This window comes from Sparassis crispa (genome assembly GCF_003851025.1).
Source record: "Sparassis crispa DNA, contig_000009F, whole genome shotgun sequence".
Lineage (NCBI taxonomy): Eukaryota > Fungi > Basidiomycota > Agaricomycetes > Polyporales > Sparassidaceae > Sparassis > Sparassis crispa.
In genome coordinates, this window is record NW_020939756.1 from 1,382,718 (window position 1) to 1,403,651 (window position 20,934).

The 20,934-nt window shown below is 53.0% G+C and overlaps 9 protein-coding genes across 9 annotated transcripts; 1 reads left to right on the forward strand and 8 right to left on the reverse strand.

Moving 5' to 3' along the window:
- Positions 1-165: 165 nt before the first annotated feature.
- On the reverse strand, positions 166-1,619 carry SCP_1004570 (predicted protein; the record flags this gene model as incomplete). The annotated part of the gene is made up of 5 exons (XM_027762322.1): positions 166-477; positions 531-863; positions 914-1,118; positions 1,175-1,510; positions 1,561-1,619. 5 exons carry the CDS (start codon positions 1,617-1,619, stop codon positions 166-168), a joined length of 1,245 nt encoding a protein of 414 aa, XP_027618123.1.
- Positions 1,620-2,452: 833 nt separating this feature from the next.
- On the reverse strand, positions 2,453-4,511 carry SCP_1004580 (hypothetical protein; the record flags this gene model as incomplete). The annotated part of the gene is made up of 9 exons (XM_027762323.1): positions 2,453-2,595; positions 2,651-2,915; positions 2,971-3,075; positions 3,127-3,183; positions 3,246-3,566; positions 3,688-3,851; positions 3,904-3,990; positions 4,047-4,169; positions 4,226-4,511. The coding sequence occupies 9 exons, from the start codon at positions 4,509-4,511 to the stop codon at positions 2,453-2,455; spliced, it is 1,551 nt and encodes a 516-aa protein (XP_027618124.1).
- Positions 4,512-6,086: 1,575 nt separating this feature from the next.
- Positions 6,087-7,733, reverse strand: SCP_1004590 (hypothetical protein; the record flags this gene model as incomplete). The annotated part of the gene is made up of 7 exons (XM_027762324.1): positions 6,087-6,785; positions 6,838-7,026; positions 7,082-7,126; positions 7,179-7,209; positions 7,275-7,330; positions 7,383-7,491; positions 7,543-7,733. 7 exons carry the CDS (start codon positions 7,731-7,733, stop codon positions 6,087-6,089), a joined length of 1,320 nt encoding a protein of 439 aa, XP_027618125.1.
- Positions 7,734-8,815: 1,082 nt separating this feature from the next.
- SCP_1004600 (hypothetical protein) lies at positions 8,816-10,411 on the reverse strand (the record flags this gene model as incomplete). The annotated part of the gene is made up of 1 exon (XM_027762325.1): positions 8,816-10,411. The coding sequence occupies one exon, from the start codon at positions 10,409-10,411 to the stop codon at positions 8,816-8,818; it is 1,596 nt and encodes a 531-aa protein (XP_027618126.1).
- A 1,044-nt stretch (positions 10,412-11,455) lies between these two features.
- On the reverse strand, positions 11,456-11,950 carry SCP_1004610 (hypothetical protein; the record flags this gene model as incomplete). The annotated part of the gene is made up of 1 exon (XM_027762326.1): positions 11,456-11,950. The coding sequence occupies one exon, from the start codon at positions 11,948-11,950 to the stop codon at positions 11,456-11,458; it is 495 nt and encodes a 164-aa protein (XP_027618127.1).
- A 668-nt stretch (positions 11,951-12,618) lies between these two features.
- SCP_1004620 (hypothetical protein) lies at positions 12,619-14,196 on the reverse strand (the record flags this gene model as incomplete). The annotated part of the gene is made up of 5 exons (XM_027762327.1): positions 12,619-13,359; positions 13,406-13,410; positions 13,460-13,645; positions 13,717-13,973; positions 14,042-14,196. The coding sequence occupies 5 exons, from the start codon at positions 14,194-14,196 to the stop codon at positions 12,619-12,621; spliced, it is 1,344 nt and encodes a 447-aa protein (XP_027618128.1).
- A 1,103-nt stretch (positions 14,197-15,299) lies between these two features.
- On the reverse strand, positions 15,300-15,882 carry SCP_1004630 (Heat shock protein; the record flags this gene model as incomplete). Its single annotated transcript, XM_027762328.1, has 3 exons — positions 15,300-15,398; positions 15,456-15,675; positions 15,737-15,882. 3 exons carry the CDS (start codon positions 15,880-15,882, stop codon positions 15,300-15,302), a joined length of 465 nt encoding a protein of 154 aa, XP_027618129.1.
- An 833-nt stretch (positions 15,883-16,715) lies between these two features.
- On the forward strand, positions 16,716-17,293 carry SCP_1004640 (Heat shock protein; the record flags this gene model as incomplete). The annotated part of the gene is made up of 3 exons (XM_027762329.1): positions 16,716-16,852; positions 16,915-17,131; positions 17,195-17,293. The coding sequence occupies 3 exons, from the start codon at positions 16,716-16,718 to the stop codon at positions 17,291-17,293; spliced, it is 453 nt and encodes a 150-aa protein (XP_027618130.1).
- A 429-nt stretch (positions 17,294-17,722) lies between these two features.
- SCP_1004650 (hypothetical protein) lies at positions 17,723-19,370 on the reverse strand (the record flags this gene model as incomplete). The annotated part of the gene is made up of 12 exons (XM_027762330.1): positions 17,723-17,872; positions 17,925-17,984; positions 18,037-18,052; positions 18,118-18,137; positions 18,198-18,239; positions 18,293-18,313; positions 18,367-18,437; positions 18,496-18,539; positions 18,601-18,678; positions 18,734-18,880; positions 19,011-19,163; positions 19,222-19,370. 12 exons carry the CDS (start codon positions 19,368-19,370, stop codon positions 17,723-17,725), a joined length of 951 nt encoding a protein of 316 aa, XP_027618131.1.
- Positions 19,371-20,934: the final 1,564 nt, after the last annotated feature.

The window sequence follows — 20,934 nt, forward strand, 5'->3', positions numbered from 1 at the left end:
TTAGGACGAAACTCTGATCACCCACTCAAGGTGCTTTGTCTGGACAAGATTTTTATTTATTTAGGTATCTCGGGTATACACTGTAGAATATCAGCTCTCGGTCCGAGGTGGCAGCCAGCAAGCTTAAGCATTACAAATGCTAGATATTACAGCCGCCAGATGGTTCTATAGTGATGTGTCCACAGCATTGTTCGATATTGGTCCAGCCTTTAAGAACGTCTGATATAGGCCCTCGCACCTATCAACGAGCAACTTGCCCTCGTCGGGATGCTCATCCCAAGCCGTGACTTCAGTGCAACCCAGACGTTCCTCACCCCATCGGCTACTCTCAGTGCCAAACTTCCTGATAGTCGAAGAAGTTGACCGCGAAGGAGGGCCGACAAGCGCGGCCAAAGGTGCGAGGGCGACATGCACGGTAGCAAGCGCCGCGTGATAAACGGAGAAGTTGACGTATCGGCACCCCGCCAGTAGCCGAATCTGTTTGATATATGAGTTATACGCATGATAGCGTCGCCAATACGGACACATACAACGAAGAAGGCTGCGAGCATGAGGTATCTCAAGATTTCCGGCTTGAGAATCTCAGAAGCAATACTCGTTGGGCTAATCCCGGGATGGAGCAGAAGATGCTGAACACCCTCTGCGTTCTGGCATTGTTGTGATCGGCGCGAGAGCTCTAGGATCATCAATTCGAGTTGGAATTTGGACGCCTGATACGAGTCTTTGGTCTTCGTCAGCTGCCAGTCACTTTTTGTGTCATACGCAGGCAGTACGTCAATGGAAGATATCCAAAGCACTCTAGCAGGAGTGTGAAAGCCAGAACTCTCAGAGGAGGCAGAAAGAAGTGGTTGGAGGGTTCGGAACTTTCGCGCCCATCAGCTGAGCGAAAAGTAGCAGTGACCAGACAACTTACAAGTACGTAATGGCCAAAAATGTTACATTGCCAGACGAATCCTAGGCCGTCCTTGCTCATTACCCCACTTTTCTGCACATTGCATCGTGGAGACTCCACCGCCCTCCGTGGCGACTGGAGAAACTGCTCGAGAAATACGAGAAAGTCCACATGACTATAGGTTGCAAGACCAGCGTTGCATATCAGATGCGAGATGTATGGATACCTGCGCCAATAATTCTGTCAGTAAATAACGGACAATAGCTTGAGAACGTGACGAACTCTTGTGAAATCTCCGCCCCGAAGTCGAGGACGCTCTGAACGGAGCTCAGGTCCAATCTGTGTATTGCGAGCACCAAATTCTCTCTAAACTTGACCGCATAGTCATGCTCTGACGACCCTTGGAGCATGCTCATGATGCGCTCATCAATCAGCGTGTAAAGTTTTTCACGAGCAGCTTCAGCGCGTTTGAGATCCCGACACGCCATGATTATCGTAAGCCCAGCATGAGCGAATTCAAATGCGGTATCCGTCGAGGTGACCCGAGGAAGAGCATCGGGCGGCTGCACCTGCGAGAGCTGAACGAGAAGACGGTGACACGTCCCAAAACCCACACCTCTGCAGGATACATTTCAGCGCGAACGCAAAACCCAGTACGATAAACGCACCCATTCGCTCCAGTGACAATAACAATCAGTCTTCTGTCCTTATCTGCGCTGCCGTTCATGATGATGCAGAGCCAATTCACTGACTCACGAAATTTACTGTTGGTTCTCGAGTCGACAACGTGCGACTCACGACGTGGATGGGAGCACCTCGTTGAACCCGCCACCACAAGCCACACCACCAGCTAGCAAAGTATCAAAGAGTCAAAGACTACACGCCGGAGCTCATGTTCTCGCCACTCGTGGCAACGTTCACGCGTTCACGTTGGGTTCACGAAGCGAAATGATCAGGTGATCCAGCTGAGAAGGTAGGCAGCCACCAGTTACTACATAATACACAGAGAATCCTTTCCTATGTAATATGTAGTGTACGGAGTCTTGCTCTCGCGGGTTGATCTGATGAGTCTTCGCGCCGAAAGTATCTGTGACGCCATCGCTAAATCTTGGCCATATATCTGGCAGTTTTTTCGGGTCTTAGAATTGAAAGTTCCCTGGAGTGCGGGAACTTTAAGTACAGAGATCTGAGCTCTGAGCAACAAAGAAACGGGTAAGATTAGCTGCCAGTGGCACACTAATCAGATAGCTCAAGTAGGGGAGATGTACTCTGTCTGATAATGAGTAGGATTAGCTAATTTTTGGTAACTCATCATCAAAACCGGGCCAAATTGAATTTCATCCGCCCAGGTACGAATTGCAAGATTAGCTGTCTGATGACTCAACCATGTTATCCGCACTAGGCAGCTTTCACTAAGATTCATCGCACGCGACTTTGGAGTGGACGGTGGAGAATATTCTAAAATAATATCGCAACTATAAGAACATAGAAAGAGACATTGAGCATAGGACGAACTCGATATTCACGCCAGTCTGGTCAATGGCCGGAGCTATACAGTCATCAGATGCTGGCCATTGCATCATATGGCCTGGCATTCTGCACCCATTCGATATGCTTCAAGGTGACGCAGCCGCCGCCTTTGACGCATTCCGCTAGTCTTCGGCCAATATCCTGGCCCTCATAATATGCACCGTGGAGATATCCTGTTTCGAGACACCGTTAGAAGTGGAGATGCGGCCATCGTCACGGAACACTTACCGAAGTACTTCTTGCTCGTGGCCTCGCCCGCGAACCATAGTCGCTCCTCGACTGTGGCCCTGAGGTTGCCCTGATGCTCGCTCATGAACGAGGCAGGCCAATTCGAGTAAGAGCCATGGAACAGAGGATCACTATGCCAGCGCTGGAAGTAGAAATCGAGGGGTTCGGGGATACATGTATTCGGGTACATGGACTGTAACACTGACAGCACTTCCGACTTGACATGGGAGTCTGGCATAGACTCAACGCGTTTCGAAAACTCGCCCTTGGAACATACAATGAGTCAGCTTTGGCTGCCTTCCTTAAAGTGCTGCACCTACCGTTACAGTCACGAAAATAATTCCGGAGCCAGGGAAGAAGTCTTCATGGTCAAGACTCTGCCAAACGGGATATCTACCGCGTTCATGATCTGCGTATAGTGCCATCTATCATGACAGTGAGAATTCTACCCTCGGTCAACAGACATTATTATTTACCTCAGTATCGAACCAAAATTTCTGCGGAAATTGTAGGAATATCTTGGTGTAGGTACTCTGCTTGGCTGGTCAGAAATCTCTGCCACAGCTACAATCAGCGGCGCAGATCATGAGTTCACCATTGTCATGCTATGGATGGCCTCCTGCTTCCATGCAGGCAACTCGGGCACGAACTGTATATCATCATTCTGGAGCACACCCAGACTGAAGGTACACAGAGCGTAATCCGCGGTCAGAGTCTCACCACTAGTGAGAACGACCTGCACGCCATGCTTCGCAGTCCAGATAGCGCTGACCGTGGAATTTAAGCGCAGCTGGTGTGGTTGCAAGAATGATTCAGCCTCGGCTTGTATGAGTGTCTTGAAGCCACGCTGGTCCACCGCGAGTAGGTTCTCGGGCGAGAAGCCGCCCGCATCTGGTCTAAATGTGTTATTGTGCGCCTGTTAGCAGGGTACGACCCAGCGTAAGGGAAATCAGTATCATCTCATGACTGAGTACCGACTTCTTCCGGAAGAGACCACTGGTGTCATCAGAAGAAGAAGGGCAAGCGAACATAAATACCCAAGACGAGGCGAGCCACGACGTGTCTTCAGGTGTGGCGGCGAATTCCCAGTCAAATCGGTAGTACTCAGCCGCCATGGCATGGCGGCTATCAGGTCTTGAACCCGTGAGCGAATATCCACTGCGTGCGCTCATGTCGACTAGCCGCTTCGGCGCGCGAGACCCTTCCAAAGGGTATGAGAGAGGTGATACTCCTCGACGATGTACGCAACATACCGGCAGAGGCAATCAGTCTCTTGAAACTCTCAGACGATGCTTTGAAAATGTCCCAGAATTCGCATAGCCCCGCGTCGTCGTACGTGGCTGCATAGTCGTTCAGTCACATCACAACTAAGACGAGCATTAATCCGATCACGCACTCAAACTGCTGGAATAGTGACTTGTCCGAGTGGCAACATTGTGCTTCTTCGCAATACTCCATATGGGATTCTCAGTGCCAGTGACACTGCGCGTCCCCTGGATCCAATTTGCACCAACTTCAACTAATCCACATCCGTGGAGTTAGAAGGGGGAGGTGTACTCAAGGAAGAGCGATTACCAGTGTAATTCTTGTCCTGAACTCCGAATGTGTGGCTCATCATACGCCCGCCGAGCTGATCACGAGCTTCCAAAATGATAAAGTCGGATATGCCTTGCTCGTGAAGCGCACGAGCTGCAGAGACTCCTGCGACGCCACCACCCAGGATAAGAACCTTAGTGCCTCCATGAAGTGATGTCCCTTCAGAGACAGAAAGAATTGTCTGAGAGATGGTCAGAGGACGTTCAAAGGTCAAGCCAACCAGTTCGAGTATAGTGAACGAGAGGAAGAGCCAAGGCCGAAACATTGTGATACCAGCAACAGCACAAGATACACGACCACCAGAGACCAGCCGCATTTTAAGCAAATGCCGTCAGGCAGCGCACGATATGCTCCGCGTGTAAGTTATGCTTTCATGGAAGATTTCAATCACCAATTTCCAAATCAGAATTCTCAAGTGCCCATACTCACAAAGAAGAGATCACTGTGCACCACGGTCTTGGATATGAGGTTCTCGCATTGTCGAACAAGAGTAGGCCCCAGACATAACTCAGAGAATCACGAGAACAAAGTGCTACACCACAAGGTCTCCCCTCCGGATCGACGATCCCAAGGACAGAGTTCAACAGGACAAACCAAATTAACTCTTCTATACTAGCAGATTGAGTTATTCTAGAAGGGAAGAACGTCTGAGGAGTCGTATATTGAGCCAGGACCGTTGGACATGGTGCTCGTCATACACGACTTCACTGCCCTGCTCTAGGCGATCACATAGCGGCCTCCGCCATGTGGATGCAGTATTTCAGGGAAAAGAAGCCACCAACACAGATAGAGCACGGTAATGAGATAGAGGTTCCACGGTGAGAGGGGCGTCATGCACTGATAAGAACTGAATTAGACAATGCCACACGCGCACGGACGATGGAAGGGGTGACAAAGGTGTGTGCAACAACTTTCATGACCACGCACACACCTCGAGGACTAGTGTCCCTTCTATCCGCACGCCGGTCAGCTCTCCGTACGTATGGCAGGAGGAATATGAGATCATCATCTGAGGTCCGCTAGCAAGTGCCGTTAGGAGCTACTTCCAAATGGAGAACTCAACGCTTCACTTTAGCGCTCGCAAACCGGCTTCGCATGCTATCGTTTCCTGTCTTAAAAGTTTACCATGATGAGTCGAAACCCATGCTTCTCATGTCAGCCACCGCTGGTGATTGGGCCACTGCGAGTAACGGTATATCGTTCGTGCACTGGGTAGCCATACGATCTCGGAGGAGGTTCGGGCGGAAGACTTAGCCAAGTAGCTGTTGGTGATGGAATTGAATTACAGACTGGCAGGTCGTTTGGTGATGATGCGCCAGCCTGCATTTCCAGCTCTGGGATCGTAGACGACCTAGCTATAGCCGTAGAAGGAGTTGGCTGTACCTCACTCGCCTAGCTACTATGAACATGTTAGTAATATTTCGTTTGCTAGGATGCTCATAGACTAGGAATACGTCGATAGTGTCTCGTTTAGCTGGGAGATGCGTAGAGACTCAGGCAAGGGTGCAGGAGCGTCGCTGAGTCAGAGAGGAAGCCATTCTGCAATGAACCGAATTTTCAGAACTTTGGACAGTGGAACGACACATCCACATGGAGATCAAAGCGCAATGACAGAAGCACGAAGAGAGTTCTCAAGGATGAAGAGGAGTCATCAGCAATGTCTTCGTATCGAACACATGAGTGTATGATGATGATGGTAGAGGTACCGTGCACTCGGATTGTTGGATGTCGTACTGTTCTCGCGCTGCGCGGGACGCACAGGAATTTCGATGTTATGTTAGTTCTTAAGTGCCCCCATTCACAAGGTACAACAAGCATTATTGGATTCAGAGCAGCTTCATTAGACTTTCGTGAACCACACATCCGCCCGCTCCTCCATCGTGCCTTCAGGCGGCGTCTTGAACTCATCTAAGCCATGCATGATCCCACATCCCGCTACGCGCCCGTCATGTAATGCGCACTCCACCTCGATATCTGCACCTTCAGTGATGGAGTAGACGAACGGCGTCCTATCGCGTCCATACCCGTCCACAAACAGCGATTCGAGAGCGAGTTTGAACGTCATATTCGAGGAGTGGTGCAAACGCAGCTTCGATGACCACAAACGCGGCCATGCAGCGTAGAGCGCACTGGGCAAGTCCGAAGCAGAAACGTTGCGCACGGCGGCGTAGTCGTTCAACACTTGCCGGCAGTACGCGGAGACGCTCGCGGGTGTACATAGCGTGAAGTTGCCATAGCCTGCATTCACGTACGTTCCCGTGAACTCCTCGAGTGCTACGGTAGCGGGAATGGGATCTTCGAAGGCAAGGGATGTGCTCCGCAGTGGCGGAGGATACGTCGTGAACTTGCTGGACTGCGCGAGTATGCCTGGTATGCTATGCGGCAAGCCCAGTAGATCTTCGAGAATACGCAACGGCACTGCGGAAAGTGTGCCGGACGGGTCGTCGGTATTTTCAACACCGACGATACCCAGCTTGTCTGACGGCATGAAAGCTACTAATGTTTGGAAGCCTGGCAAGCTCCCGGTGTGCATCACCATCTACATGAAGATCGGCATTCCATTAATTCCATCGACAGAACAAGACACGCACGTCGCGGCCCTGATATGACAGGCGCATCCAACCCATTCCATAACCAATGAGAGAGGTGATAGGACTTGAGGGTTTGCCAAGTGAGACTGAATGCGCCGTCGTTGATTCTTCATATGCAGCCTTTGGTATGACCGTGAGATTCGTACGTGGATCAACGCCTTTGTGCAGGAGCATTGCGAGCCATTTTGTCTGTGGAGTGTCAGCTTCATCATATGGAAGATATTTCGAGATTCGGAGGCCGCACCATGTCGACTGTACTCGACACGACCCCTCCGGGTCCCGCAACAACCTCCATAGCGTCACCTTCTAGCCAGTACGGAATTCGGCGTCCATTCGACCACCAACTTTAGCTGAGTCGTCCCTCGGCCGCAGCTTCGGTCCCAAAGTAAGTGCTCGCACTCATATTTAGTGGTTCAAAAATACGCTGGCGGACGAACCTTGAGAACGGCACGCCGGCGTACTTCGAGATTATATGCGCACCCAGTACATACATCTGGAACCACGCGGACGATGAGCTTGCAACGTTAAAGTCCGACATTACTTACCTGGTTGTTGTAGTACCATTGCTCACGCAGCTCGAACGCAGGCTTGAGGTACCGCAGCCGCTTCACAACATCAAGCGACGTGTCCTGGAAGCTATAGGAAAAGTCGTGGCTGCAGATCAATGATTAGGGCATTTACGGATAGTACTGTGGAAACGCGCACCGGGGCAGGCCAGAGACGTGGGTCAGCACGTCCCGCAAGTTCGCCTTCTGGCTGGCCCACGCGTCTGCGAGCTCCCATTCACCATCCGGAAACAACTCACGAATCTTCGTGTCCCAGGTAAAGGTCTGGATGCCGTGTGGAAGGGCCGTAGTATTTTTCCCGCTCGCGAAGTCCTCCACGAGGATGCCCATCGCGCTGACGAGGAACGCCTTGGAGCATGAACCGATAGCAAACAGCGACTGCGCATTGTCAGGGAAGCCGAATCATGGATATCAGCGATGTCTACTGAAATGCACTTACATCAGGTTCCGCCGCCCTGCCATCCTCAGACACATTTTTTGCTCAAGGAGGCCCTCTGCCAGCGACGAGACCTCAGGTGTAATAGCCCAGTTCCTCTCAACGCTATCGAAGAGAGGTATCTGACCGCCTACAACGGCTGTCGTAGACTGCCAGGACAAGAAATAGAGAGTAAGGAGGTGAAACATATAGCCAATCCTGCTACTATGCTCATCGAGACCGGTTCATGATATATGTACCGCAGACGGCTGATGTGATCTTGTGCGTGGCGCATCAAGTACTGCGGCGCAGTTTGTAAAAGCAGATAAGTGATCGATGGGTCATTCAGTCGGAGAGTTGTTTCTAAGTTCGTTGATGCAATCATACTGAGGAGGATATCGCAAGCTGCAGCCGACTCGTCCTGGTACTTCGCAGAGACATTGACGGGCGCTAAACTGGCGTTGAGTTCCCAATCCAGAAAAAAGCAAACAAGGATACACATTGCATTAGCGGGCGCCTATAGTGTGTGCATGGCAAAACGCCTCAAACTGATATTGATGTCTCAAGCTTCGTGGTTTTCCGTTTCTCAGCCAGACTGATAGGAAAGACAAGAACGCGACCAGCATCTTGCGTACTAACTTCCGGTCCATGCGGAAGGCCTTGTACCCAGAAGTTGGCTGCAGGAAATATTATCAAGTCGCATACAGCTCACGGCGACGTTTACAACTGCTGCTCCTCGTACAGTACTAGTGCAATGCCAGAGGACAGATCCGGGGTTCGAAAATTTGTGTGTATAACCCGACTTGTCGAGGCATGGATTCCGCATTTCAATTTGGGTGAGGTGCAGTACAGGACAACATTATTTGGGTTCACTTCCAAGGTTCAACAGGCGTCCTGGATTTGAAAGATAGAACTACTGAGTGAGCCGTGGAATTGAATTCAACTCCTACGAGTAGCTCACCTCAATCTATGAATGTCTCAGTGGCGAGCATAACCGTCAATCCTCTAACTCATCCTCCTCCTCGCTTTCACTTTCTTCCACCTGGTCATCCGTAGGACCCTTCCTCCCATCCGTCATGTCTGCCTCCACCATCCCCACCACGGCATCCAGAGCTGCACGCGAAATATGCTTTGGCATTGCACCAGGCCGTAGGAGTGGGTGATGTGCTGGGTCGAGCTCCTCATCGTCTCCCTCATCTCCTCCCTCCGCCTCTGCCTCGTCGTCCGACAACTCGGACCCACTACCGAGCTCCTCGCTCTTGTCGTCCCCATCCGCGCCAGAACCATCCTCGGATCCACTATCGCTTGTCGCAGACCCGCCGTCCGAGCCTTCAGAACCAAGGCTAAAGTCTTCGTCCTCCGAATCGTCGTCGTCCTCGACAGGTATAGGAACAACCTTTTCCTTCCCTTTTCCTTTCCCCTTTGCGTCTGCTGTCACAAGCTCGTTCCGCTTTCCGAAGAGTTGTCGGCGACACTTCACCCATCGTGCGATCCCCTCCTGCTCTTTTCCATCGACCATCCCGAAGTCAACATCCACACTTTCGACTTTTTCGCCCTCTTCCTCGCCCTCGTCTCCTTCCGTCTTCCCCTTTCCTACGAGCCTCCGAAGGATAATTGAACACATTCTGCCGGTCGCACTGATCGTCCTGACACCCTCTGCACCCTCCTCTCCAGGCGCCAACTCCGCCAACGGCCAGAACTCTGCCGGCCTGCCGTCCCACAGAACGCCCTCGTCGAGGAACCACAGCGTCCCGCTCTTCGCACCTCTGTACGCCTCCACGCCCGCGACAGGTTCGCCCGCCGCGGCGGCGCTGCGAAACACGGTCGTCGACGGCTCAAGCGTCGGGATCGGTAGGTGTGCGAGGAACGTGCGCAGTGACGGGAGCGCGAGGCTGCCTTTTGGGTGTGTCGTGACAGTTGCGTCCGCCTCCGTATGCGCGGTCGTGGTGAGGCCTGGCGGTGTTGCGTCGAGCCCGAAAGCGATCTGTGGTGCGTCAGCAGGAGGTTCCTTCGCCGCAGCCTTGCCTGTCGGCGCAGGCGCATCGGAGGGCATGAGCAGCACTGTCCAGTGTGGCTTGGTCTTCCCGCGCGTGGGTAGCAGGAATGCGCGGCGGAATCCAGAGAGCGGGATGGGCGGGTGCTCCGCAGCGTGTGTAGTTGGATGCGTTAGACGTAGTGTTTGCCGGTGGACCGTGATGTCGGCTTTTTTGCGGATAGGTGCAGTGAGAGAGAGCGCATTCAGCGTGAACAGCGCTGGATCTTCCTCCTCCGGTAGCGCCGCGCCTGCAGAGGGCTTCACTTTCTTTGTGGTGCGTGCATCTTCAGCGTCATCTTCCCTGCTGCGTTTAGAGCTAGTAGTTGAACTGCGGTCGCCGCTCTTCAACTGCTCTATAGCTCCTGAAATGTCCTGCTGGGCTTTTGTCCACGATGTCCGTAGACTGCCTGAAGCGCTGGAGGGACAGATGTCGCCAGAAATCAGTCGGAAGACGGTATCGATGGTTGGGACTAATTCATCTGGGAGAGAGCGCAGCTTAGTGCCCAGTTCGGCCGGGAGGTTGGCCGCTATGACATCGTAGTAGTTTCTGGTGCCCATCTGAGAAAATGGATGTAGTTTATTTGTACGGATCTGAGAAATAATAGAGGTAAGAACATATACTTTGGAAGGCTCTGAAATTGTAGAGAAGACTCGGTAGCGCAACGAAACTGCCACGACAATCCCGAGAAGCGTAGTTGGTTGTAATGGAGCCAGCGATGCTGCATGAGAAGGAACACAAATCATTCCTATCGCCGCAGAAACCTGACATCTGCCGAACACAGTCCAGCGCGGTACATAGCAGCCAGCTGGATGCAAACTCTACCATCGATCCGCCAGCGCACAAGTCCAAGCACAGTCAAGCCCAAGTATCTCATCACTATCATCATCGGTACACGAGAAGACAGACTCTCACCTGATACGCCTCTCCAAGAACATTCAATTCTAGCGGCGGTCAACGTGGGCAGCTTTCTGCAAAAGCGCTGGTGAGATGGGGGGATTGGATGGTTTATTTACTGTAAAGGAACGCGGCGTTACGCGTGCCACGACGCGTGGACTGGACCACGTGCCTCCCACTCTCATATGTGTCCCTGTTTGTTTTCCTCTCGATTGGGAACTCAACGCCTGATTAGCGCCCAAAGGTCTCTCAGCTATCGATCGTTGGCCCTTGCACTCGCCTGTAAACTCTACTCATCTCCAAAGAACAAGGACTGCAGCGCGCTGTACTTGTTTTGCTGATAGCAATATCAAGAGATGGAGCTCTGGAGGCTGATGTGGGTGGATCATCGGGAACCGTCCTTATCCATTATTGTCTGCGATGCGGAGACATCTGCTCCAAAGTCTCCTCGTCGGCGCGATGGGTTTCGCCATGGACGACTACGCGATGACATGACCCTTCGATTTGACGCGTTCGATTTACGCACTACTGAACTTTTTTTCCATCAAATCCGCGCGTTACAGGAGATTCCGATGGAGTTCTACATCGGCATCCGGTATCTGACTGTTCCTGCAATTCAGACCCGTAATAACGCACCATCTTTCGCGACATGCCGTAGATTGCAACGAATTTCCGAGCAGACCATGCTATGTGAAGACCTACACGACCTAAGCTTTCACGAGTGTTGGCGCTCGCACCAGAACGCAGCCGAGATTCATGAATTCCGAGAACGCACGCACGTGTCCCTCATTGCCCACCGTGCGCCGCAGCTCCAGCATCCCTTGCAATGCCTGCTGAATCTCCGCGAGCGAGTGAAACCCGACAAAACTAGTGAACGCCGTGTCCACGTCTCCCAGCAAGAGCGCGTCGTCACCTGCGCCTAGCGGCTTGCCGATTGCTGCGCAGTCTCTGCTTGTGGTGATCGTCCGGTGCCTGGTCTGGATCCTGTGCCCGTAGACGTTCGGCGACAGCCTTGTCGGGGTGTCCTTGCAGCAGCAACGCCTTCTCGATGGGGAGGATCTTGAAGAGGAACGGCAGATGTTTAGTGTTTGGCTATTTCTTCGCGACGGACACTGCGAGTGTGCCGCCGGCGAGTCGAGAAGGAGTATCGAGGTCGAGGGGGAGCCAAAGAGGTGCGAGGGACCGTTCGGGTGCGTGCCCATCCAGATCTGCCCGGTTCAGCGTTGAACGTTAAAGTGCAGCCCGACCGCGGTTCTGCGCACCTCGGCGCAGGACTTGTTTTCGTTAATCTGGAAGTCGGGCCCGACGGAATTGCAAGCAAGTCCGGCAGCGAGGGATGCACTGCCCTGCTTTCCCCAGACGTACTCTTGCACGGCGGTCTTCAGACGGATGAGGTTGTTGGTCGGCGACACATGATGGTGATGGTGAAGACAAACATTGAAGGTGTGTCAGTCGGATTCGCAACGGTCGAATTTTGATACCAACACGCTGGAGGGACAGATGAAGTTCGCTGTTGATGACGACAGCGTGATACCACGCGTATGGAGACCAAGGACTCTTTCACTGACATTTACCCTTACATGTGACAGGAAGTGGGGCGAAATAGAAGGTGAATTCAACCCGTGCTTGAGTCGGACTGTCTTCGGACCAGCCTGCCAAACCTCGTGGTACCACCGAGTTGGCGATGTTACAACACTGAAATGCAACCTGCACGTAAGATTAGGTTACAAAGGCAAGTCTGATAAACACATGCCCTCTCGTGTCATATCCCAGTAGCGCATGCACACGGTTATGGTCCACGATGGGAGTATGTGCTGTACAAAGCCTGATTCGCTATAGATCGATCCATGACACCTACGCAGATACTCACCTACGCCGTTGCCCTTTTCCCAGCCTTTCCGACATCCACCAGCAAGCACAGATACATGTATGCATACCCAATACTCGCCTCATTTCCATACGCTACGAACGGGCTGCTCAGCAAATTCTCCTTTGGCGGAGTTGTCACCCACCGCACCTCCATGTCCCGCCGCACATTCTCCGTGTCACTCAGCAGCTTTCCTCCATGGTATCGCACGTTGCACCACAGCGGATCATCCATCGCGCCTTCCGTCAGATCCAGCACGCGATCCGCCAGCGTGTCTGCCTTGTGGCCCTTGTACAGCAGCCGCACGGACACGCGCAGGGAGAGCTCCCGGCAGGCGTGCAGCAGCGCTGCGTCGCTCCCCTTCAGGTACGCGAGCAGGTGTTGCAGAGACACCTTCTGATCGGCGGGCTCCTCCTCACTCTCCGTGTTGTCCGGCTCCTCCTCACTCTTCGTGTTGTCCACACTCGCCCTCACGACCTCCTGGTTCGCGCCCGCATCCACATTCGCGTTCGGGTCCTCATCAGTGCCTTCGTACATGTCCTCATCCAAATCTGTGTCCTCGTCCTCGTCCGAATGGAACCCCCGGCTGAAGTCGGTGTTCAGCGGATACTTGTGGCGGAGCCCAAAGCCCAGATGGCCGCCCCGGGGCAAGAATACAGGAGCATCCAGCAGCGCCCTGAACCGCTCCTTGAACTGCGACTCCGAGGATGTGAGCGACTGCACCCCCAGCCCCCGCGCGGCAGGCTGCTCCGTGGCGAAATACAGGTTGTACGTGAGCGTGACGCGGTACCCCGACTGGACCGGGAGCACCTCGTGCTCGACGTCGCTGAAGAACGCGACGTACGCAACGCGCGGCTCGGCCCGGATTGCTCCGCGAGGATGCGCGCGAAGTCGAGCGGCCACTCCTTCGCGTCGTGCCGCAGGACCAGGGACCCGCCTTCATGACGTGTGGGGAAGACGACGACGAGCGAGCCGAACATTGCTTCGCTACGCGGGGTGTCCACGTGCGACTTGAAGAACGCGCTCGGGCCTGCGTGGAAAGGACCGCACCGTTAACGCTGTGCCGCTCCGAGCGCGTGACGGGTGACGGTACAAGCTCACTGTAGACCTTCAGCTTGTACGGCTCCGCGTGGACGGCCCGCGGACGCTGGGCCTCCAACAATTCCGTTTGGACAACATCGACGAGTCCAGTACGGGCGGCGTCGAACTGCATCGCGAAGTCTGCGAGGTCGAGCTTGCCCGTCTTCCTGTAGGACTCGTCCAGCACGTCGCGTTGGTGCACGCCGAATGTGGCGGCATGGCACGTCTGCGCGAGATGCGCAAGCGCTTCGTCAGATGCACTGGACAAATTCACGCGCCTGTAGTTGACAGGGTAAAAAGCAAGGAGGTTCTGAGACGCGGCCTGCAGACGTCGGGACGTGCTCACCGTGCATCCCCTTCTTTCCCGTAAAACAGGATGAACTGCTCGTAGGGGAGCTGAAGCGTGCCGCTGCACAACGGTGGCTTCTGCGTGATCAGCGAACCGAGGGATTCGAGCTGTTTCTCGACGATGTCAGTGGACATGTTCTTGACCGTCAGCATCAGCAAAAGTCAACTTTTGGTTACCTCCATTTAGCTCCCTTATCTCCTTAATTAAGGAGGTCTCTGTTCTTATTTGGGCAATTAAAGCCAATGAGGGTGAATAATGGAGGAATAAGAGAAGGGATCTCCTTATTTTTCCTTAATCAAGGGAATAACACCGGTAAGCAAAAGTTGACTTTTGCTGATGAGGGTAAGGGGGGAATACTATAGCGCTAAGGAGACAAACCTTTATATATGTCTTTTAGCGTCTCTCCATCGATTCCGCGCCCCTCAATGTGGGTCCCAGGCCCAGTCATCCTGTACGAAATAGGACATGGACGCCTTTGCGTATTTTGCGTACACCGGGCACGAAAACGCGCATGTGCATCAAGCACGTAACAAGAACGCCAGATAGATCTGATACGCGTACATATCAATGCATTACATCCTGACTGCGAGTCACACTGAATGGAACACCCGAGGTACGAATTTAACAGAGAATCAATGCAGAGGTCATGCAGCAGTTTAGGAAATTAGAGTATTTGCACCTACATCAGCAAAAGTCAACTTTTGCTTACTGGTGTTATACCCTTGATTAAGGAAAAATAAGGAGATCCCGTTTCTTATTCCTCCATTATTCACCCTTATCGGCATTAATTGCCCAATTAAGAACGGAGACCTCCTTAATTAAGGAGATAAGGGAGCTAAATGGAGGTAACCAAAAGTTGACTTTTGCTGATGTATTTGTCTTTTGCTAGATTGGGTACTCAACGCCCAGCGCTTATATGTGACGTCACAAGGCACATTAATTACACTTTTTCCCCGGAGATTTCCCAGCAACATGTTTTTCCCCGGGAATGAAGGAGTAATATCCCTTGCGGTAGCGATGCCAATCCGGCCACTGAAAAACCTCCATGAGAAAAGTTTTCAAGAAAATGAAGGCAACTCAAGTCTCAAGGAGTGCAGACCAATGGAAACAAAACATGCGAATAAGTCGGTAAGAAACATGCTGCATTTGATTTTACGATATTGTACAACATTTACAACCAGCTCCTCAAAACGATGCGAAGATGATGCATGCTATAGTACCATGATGCTCGGAGCTGGCAACGACGGCGCGAAAGCTAAGCGATAGCGATCTTCTGCGACGCCGACACAGGCGTCGTCTTCGGGAACTTGACGGTCAAGACGCCATTCTCCATCGACGCCCTGATTTCCTCGCTCTATTCGCAGACCCGTCAGCATGCCAATAGAAGACAAGCAAGGCAGCAGTAGCTCACCTTGATGCCCTCGGGAACGGGCAGCGCACGCGAGAAGCGGCCGTAGCGGCGCTCGCGCACGGCGTAGCCAGCCTCCTCGTGCTCGCCGGAGATTTTGGCCTCACCGGAGATGGTGAGGACGCCGTTGTGGACGTCAATGGAGACGTTCTCCTTCGTCAGACCCGGCAGCTCGAACGTCGCTGTCACGGTATTATTTTTGGCGTCCTCGTGGACGTCCATCCTGCGCAGAAAAGATACGGTAAGTGTAACGGGCTCAGTACATTACGAAAATGTGAGCGAACCTCGGTCTGAGGACCTTGGGGCCGCTCTGGGGCCGCTGCATCTGGCGGGAGGTGTCGCCCGAGGTGCGCGTGAAAGCCTCGTCGAAGAGGCGGTTAAAGTCGGCGAGGGAGTAGAAAGGCTCGTAGAAGACGGTCGAGAGAGACATGATTATGTCGGGTTACGAAGGGTGGCTTCAGTGAGTGGGTTGAACAGTAGCGGTAGGCGGAGGGCACCCTATATATCCCTCAGCGACAGGAGCAGCGTAAGATCGAAAATGTCGTAGGGCATTCCTTAAGACGTCGTTTCTGACATCGTCGGGACGCAACGCGCTCTTCCGCCATTGCCTCTTGGGCGTCCTCGAACAATCTCGAACAGCAGAGAGGGGTCGCGGAAGTATGGGAAGCTCACGAGGTCCTGTTTCATTTGTCGTCATGTTCGAACGCCAGCGCGAAGCATACCTGATGATACGGGTATGATGCAGCCCTCCTGTCCAGCTTGGCTGGAACAATCTGGAACAAAGTAAGCTTGAAATCCAATAAATACCTCCTTCGTCACCGGGGGTCCTGTGGAAGCCCCTCGCTGGTGTGTATTGCCTATGCTTTCCAGACAAGAATAACAGCATACCGCGGCCGCACAGCCGCAGCCGTGAATTCAATGTGATTCCATCATAATGATAAGAAGGAAGGAAGAGATCGCGTTTGGTGTTATTTACTTCTTTTCCAGATTGGGAACTCAACGCCCGTAGGTGGTTACTCCACTTAGACCGCTTCTTCTACATTCTGAGTTTCGCGCGCGCGCCATCAGATCGCGTTCTTGTCAATTATGGACGTGAGAACACCATGACGAGTCGGGTTGGGTGTCGTCATGGAGCGTCTAGAACGCTCTGGGAGTTCTGCGAAATACTGCGAACGGTGGCTGACGTTTCGCCCACGATTCGTGAATATTCCTCCAACCACCTGGGACAGCGCCAGCGTCCCCCTCACCTTGTTGCTGGTCTTCATGGCCCGCCACCGCATCTTCTATGACTCCTTGCCGTTCTCACAGCTGGACCGCCTGATCGAGGAAGCGTTGACCTCAGAACAGCGCTCCAACGACAACTTCCAGCTCATGAATGGGTCGCAGATATGGCGACCAAGGTGTGCTTGCAACACACTGATATTTTCACGGGCAACGTTGAACAGCTGACTACATGCTACAGGATGGACGTCCACGAGGACCTGAAGCACAACAGGGCCATAGCGACTTTCGAGCTGCCCGGTCTGCAGCACCAGGACGTCGGTCTTGAGTTCCTCAACGGTAACCTCACCGTCTCTGGTGAACTCAAGCCTCCTGCTGGCATCAACATCAGAGCAGGTGTTCGCGAACGCCGCTATGGCAAGTTCGCCAGGGTTCTGTTTTTACCAAGTGACGTCAAGGTGCGCATAGTAGGGACAATGTGATGATCTCCTCGGGAGTCCAACGTGTACATTCTCCCACAGCCGGAGGATATCAAGGCGGCGATGGAGAACGGTATCCTGACTGTCAAGTATCCTCTCACGTCGGCGCGACATGAGCCCCCAAAAATTGCGGACCCGTGAAGCTTTAGCGCGGATCACTGATACCTTTGGACGTTCACTTTGTATGCGAGTGGAATACAGACGGACCTTTGTACACTATGCTTTCGTATGCTTTCGGTGTTATGCTGTAATTTGTACCTCACCGTCGTGTAGTAGCACAGCGCAGTCGTATGCGCAACCCACCCAATTATCATAGACTGCATCCTCCAATCACAGTGCACCCAACTCACCATGTACATGCAGCATATCTTCAACTGAGTGCGAACAGTGCTCTGGACAGACCCGTAGACGAAACCGATGCTGTCCAAGTGGAGCAGATCCTACTTTCTAGCGAGCAGCGAGTCGCGCGCTTTCGTAACAGCAGCGTAATCGAACCAACAACATTATCCAATTCCGCAGATGATAGCATAGATACGACTGAGTGATGAGTGCAAACAAATCGCGCGACACCTAGATGAAACCACTGCGCTCTAAGTCGAGCAGACCCTGCTTCCGCGCGGACGGCGCGCCGAACCCGTCGTCCATCTGGATCTCGCGCTCGACGGCGATCGTGACCTCCGTGGGCTTCATCGAGAGCTCGAAGCGGTTGCCCGCCGCCGACTGCGCGGGGCGCGTGAGTGAGGTGGGGGTGGGGTGTGAAAGGGAGACGTACCCTGAATGCGAGGCCAGTACCGACGAGCTCGTCACGAAGTGTCGAGCGCGAGTTGAGCGACTAAAAAGGCGCGGTCAGTAGGTGTCTACGCATACACTCGGGAAGAACGCACAGCCAACAGCGCCGCTCTGACATTAGTTGATAGTGCATCAGTACTTCTTGAACATGTCCGCTATCAGGAAGAAACGCTCACGAGTAAAGTCGACCCATCGGCTGGCAAGCACATAAGGCATCAGCCAAAAAAGCCACGAATAGACAGCGTAAAAGCCTCACAATAGCGAACATGACATGGAAATTAGTGTCGCGAGATGCAGTCTGCACGACACGAGCGGTCAGCATGACTACAAGGACCAAGGGAGAATACTCACGAAGAGAATGAGTTCCGCCACCTGCGAGCACGCGTCAGTATCAGGGTGATATCCGAGAGAAGGAAGCTACATACACAGAAAATGACGGCATAGGCGGTGGTCTCCGCAGAAGCGCGAATGAAACGAGTGGTCGCAGTGTTAGATCCTGGGGCGTCCAGTCAGTCAACAGCCCAGTTTGACAGATAAAAGACTGCAGACTTAACTGGTGATGCCGCGACTTCTCATCAAGTGAATGAACAGCAATATTCTGCGCACCACGGCCGCATCATCAACAAACGCACCGTCACGAGAACGAAAAGACCACCCACGAAATAATCGCATCGTCAAGGAGTGAAACCGCAATCCATGTGTCGCCCAGCGGGATCGACTGTCTGTAGTGATATACACTACCGCGCCTCCATAAGCGGAATGCCGCAATGAAAATACGATACCAGTACTCACCTGGGGTTTCTAAGGGCTGCGATGGCATTGGCAAGCCCCAGGCCTCCCCCAGCAAGAGACAGGAACGAGATCACCGCGAAAACCGCCCATGATTGCGTAGAAGCTTTGATGCGCCAGGCAAAAAGATGCTGGACCGGGATGGCATTTCTGCGGTCGCGACGACGAGCGGTCAATTTAGCCTCCTTCCCTACGACCACACGGAGAGCACACGTACGCCACTGCATGTAGGACGGACGCGTCAGGTCTGGCGTACTCGACAGAGCACGAAGTGGAGAACTCACCGGTCCAGATAGGCGTTGTAGTGAACGGCCACATTGTTGCAGTCAAAATGGACGTGTTCATGAAGTTGGTCACCCCATATGCATACATCATATACATGACTGCCGCCGTGTGGGAGGTGTCCACGACGAACATCCAGAACACTAAGACCCTGCGCACACCAAGAACTATGAGCCGCGTAAAAACACTCAGCGGAGGGAACGCCGTACCGCATAAGCCAGGGATCTTTATGCCTGGCCCAGTAGTACTGGATAACTTGGAGCAAAGACACACCGTAAACGAACGAGTTGATGATCCCTGCGATCATTATTGGGCCCAGCAACGACTCCGCCTCCCCATTCCCATGTGAAGAGCCCATCGTGAAGACTAGGCCAGCTTGTGGACTTTGGATGAGAGGAAGCCTGCTGGAAAGACGGAAAACGCTCTGGGGCGCAAGCTAGTCTAGCACCTTTTTTATTACGGTGTAAAATAACCATGCCATGAGATCGAAAATCAAAACGCATGCCAGGGGCGGCGGCTCCGATGCGGATCTAGGTAACTATTGGCGGGTTGTCATGGCTTCTTTTAAGTCATCCCGCTAGGAAACATAGCCTCAAACCGTGGCATGCCTACCGAACCGAACAATGCAGGGTGCCGGCCGCGATTCAGACTCTCGGAACACCTTCGCACTTGAAGGTTAAGAGAGTCTCTGTGAACCCATGTAAGTCCTAGAGTAGTGCTTTTCTAACAGGACCCTTCTACCAGAAATAGGGTCCGAACGACCGCACCCAATTATTCCGCGAGGCCAGACCTTCACAGGCGGCTACTCGTGATACGGATAGGGCCAAAAGGAAATTTACTTCTGATTTGCGTTGCTTGTTGAGTCCGTAGTAGCTTGGTAGTAGCGTCTTCTAGTATGAGATGGGATAATTCTATTGAGAAACCCCCAGAAACCCGGAAACCCCAGAAACCCCCTTAAGTTGCTCAGCAACCTGGTTTCTGTGCAAGGGAGACCGTTGACAGCCGGCCGGTTTTGATGGGGAGCCGCGCTTGCAGTCTCTTTCTGAAAGTGAGTAAAGTGCGACCTCCCCGTAGCAGAGGCCTCGCTGCGAAATTGTAAGTGAATTCGGGGCTTACCGATCACACAGGAGCTCGGTACACTCTATGTACGTGAACAGGACGCGTCGGGCAGGACTGACAACGCTTACGGCGGGTGCCAATTTTCCCTCTCCCTCTCCCATTCTTGCGAAAATTTACTTTAAGAATATGGAGAGTGCATGCAGGCAAGGTCTCTCGATCTCTCGTCAACTGCCATGTGAAGCTGAGGAGTGAGTCTGCCCTGCCTTCCCGCACAAACGATGATGCCAACATGGCCGCCCCAGGAGGGCGTCCGGCCGGAGTCCGAAACTTCCTCCGGAGAGGGAAACCCCGCAAGTTTCCAAATTGAGGGGTTTCTCCGAGCAGCCTCAGAAACCCGGGGTTTCTTGGGGTTTCCGGGTTTCTGAGGGTTTCCCAATAGAATTATCCTATGAGATGCGTCTGATTCATCTTGAGTTTGCTCTGAAGCTTACCACTTCGAAGATTGTTCGACGACGCGATAATCATCTTCTCGAGGCCACCCACTCAGGCACATTCACGCGCGAATCCTTCCACTACGTATTCTCACAATTAACCTGAGAATCAGCGATCTGTGATACTTGCAACGCTGATCATCGTCGAAAGAAGACCTAGGTAGATCGTATCTCATGACTTTGACCTGCTGTTTGACTGATTATCTGACAGGAAACGCCACAACGACCTGCCATCCTGGCAAGACAACGACCACGTCGAGGATATGCAACGTTGAGTGTGACCCGGAGTACTGTTTTGCTACACCCAGCCCTCAGAAGAGAGTATGGAGAAAGCATCTGCAGCGCAAAAAATGCGGAGACGACGGACCGCAT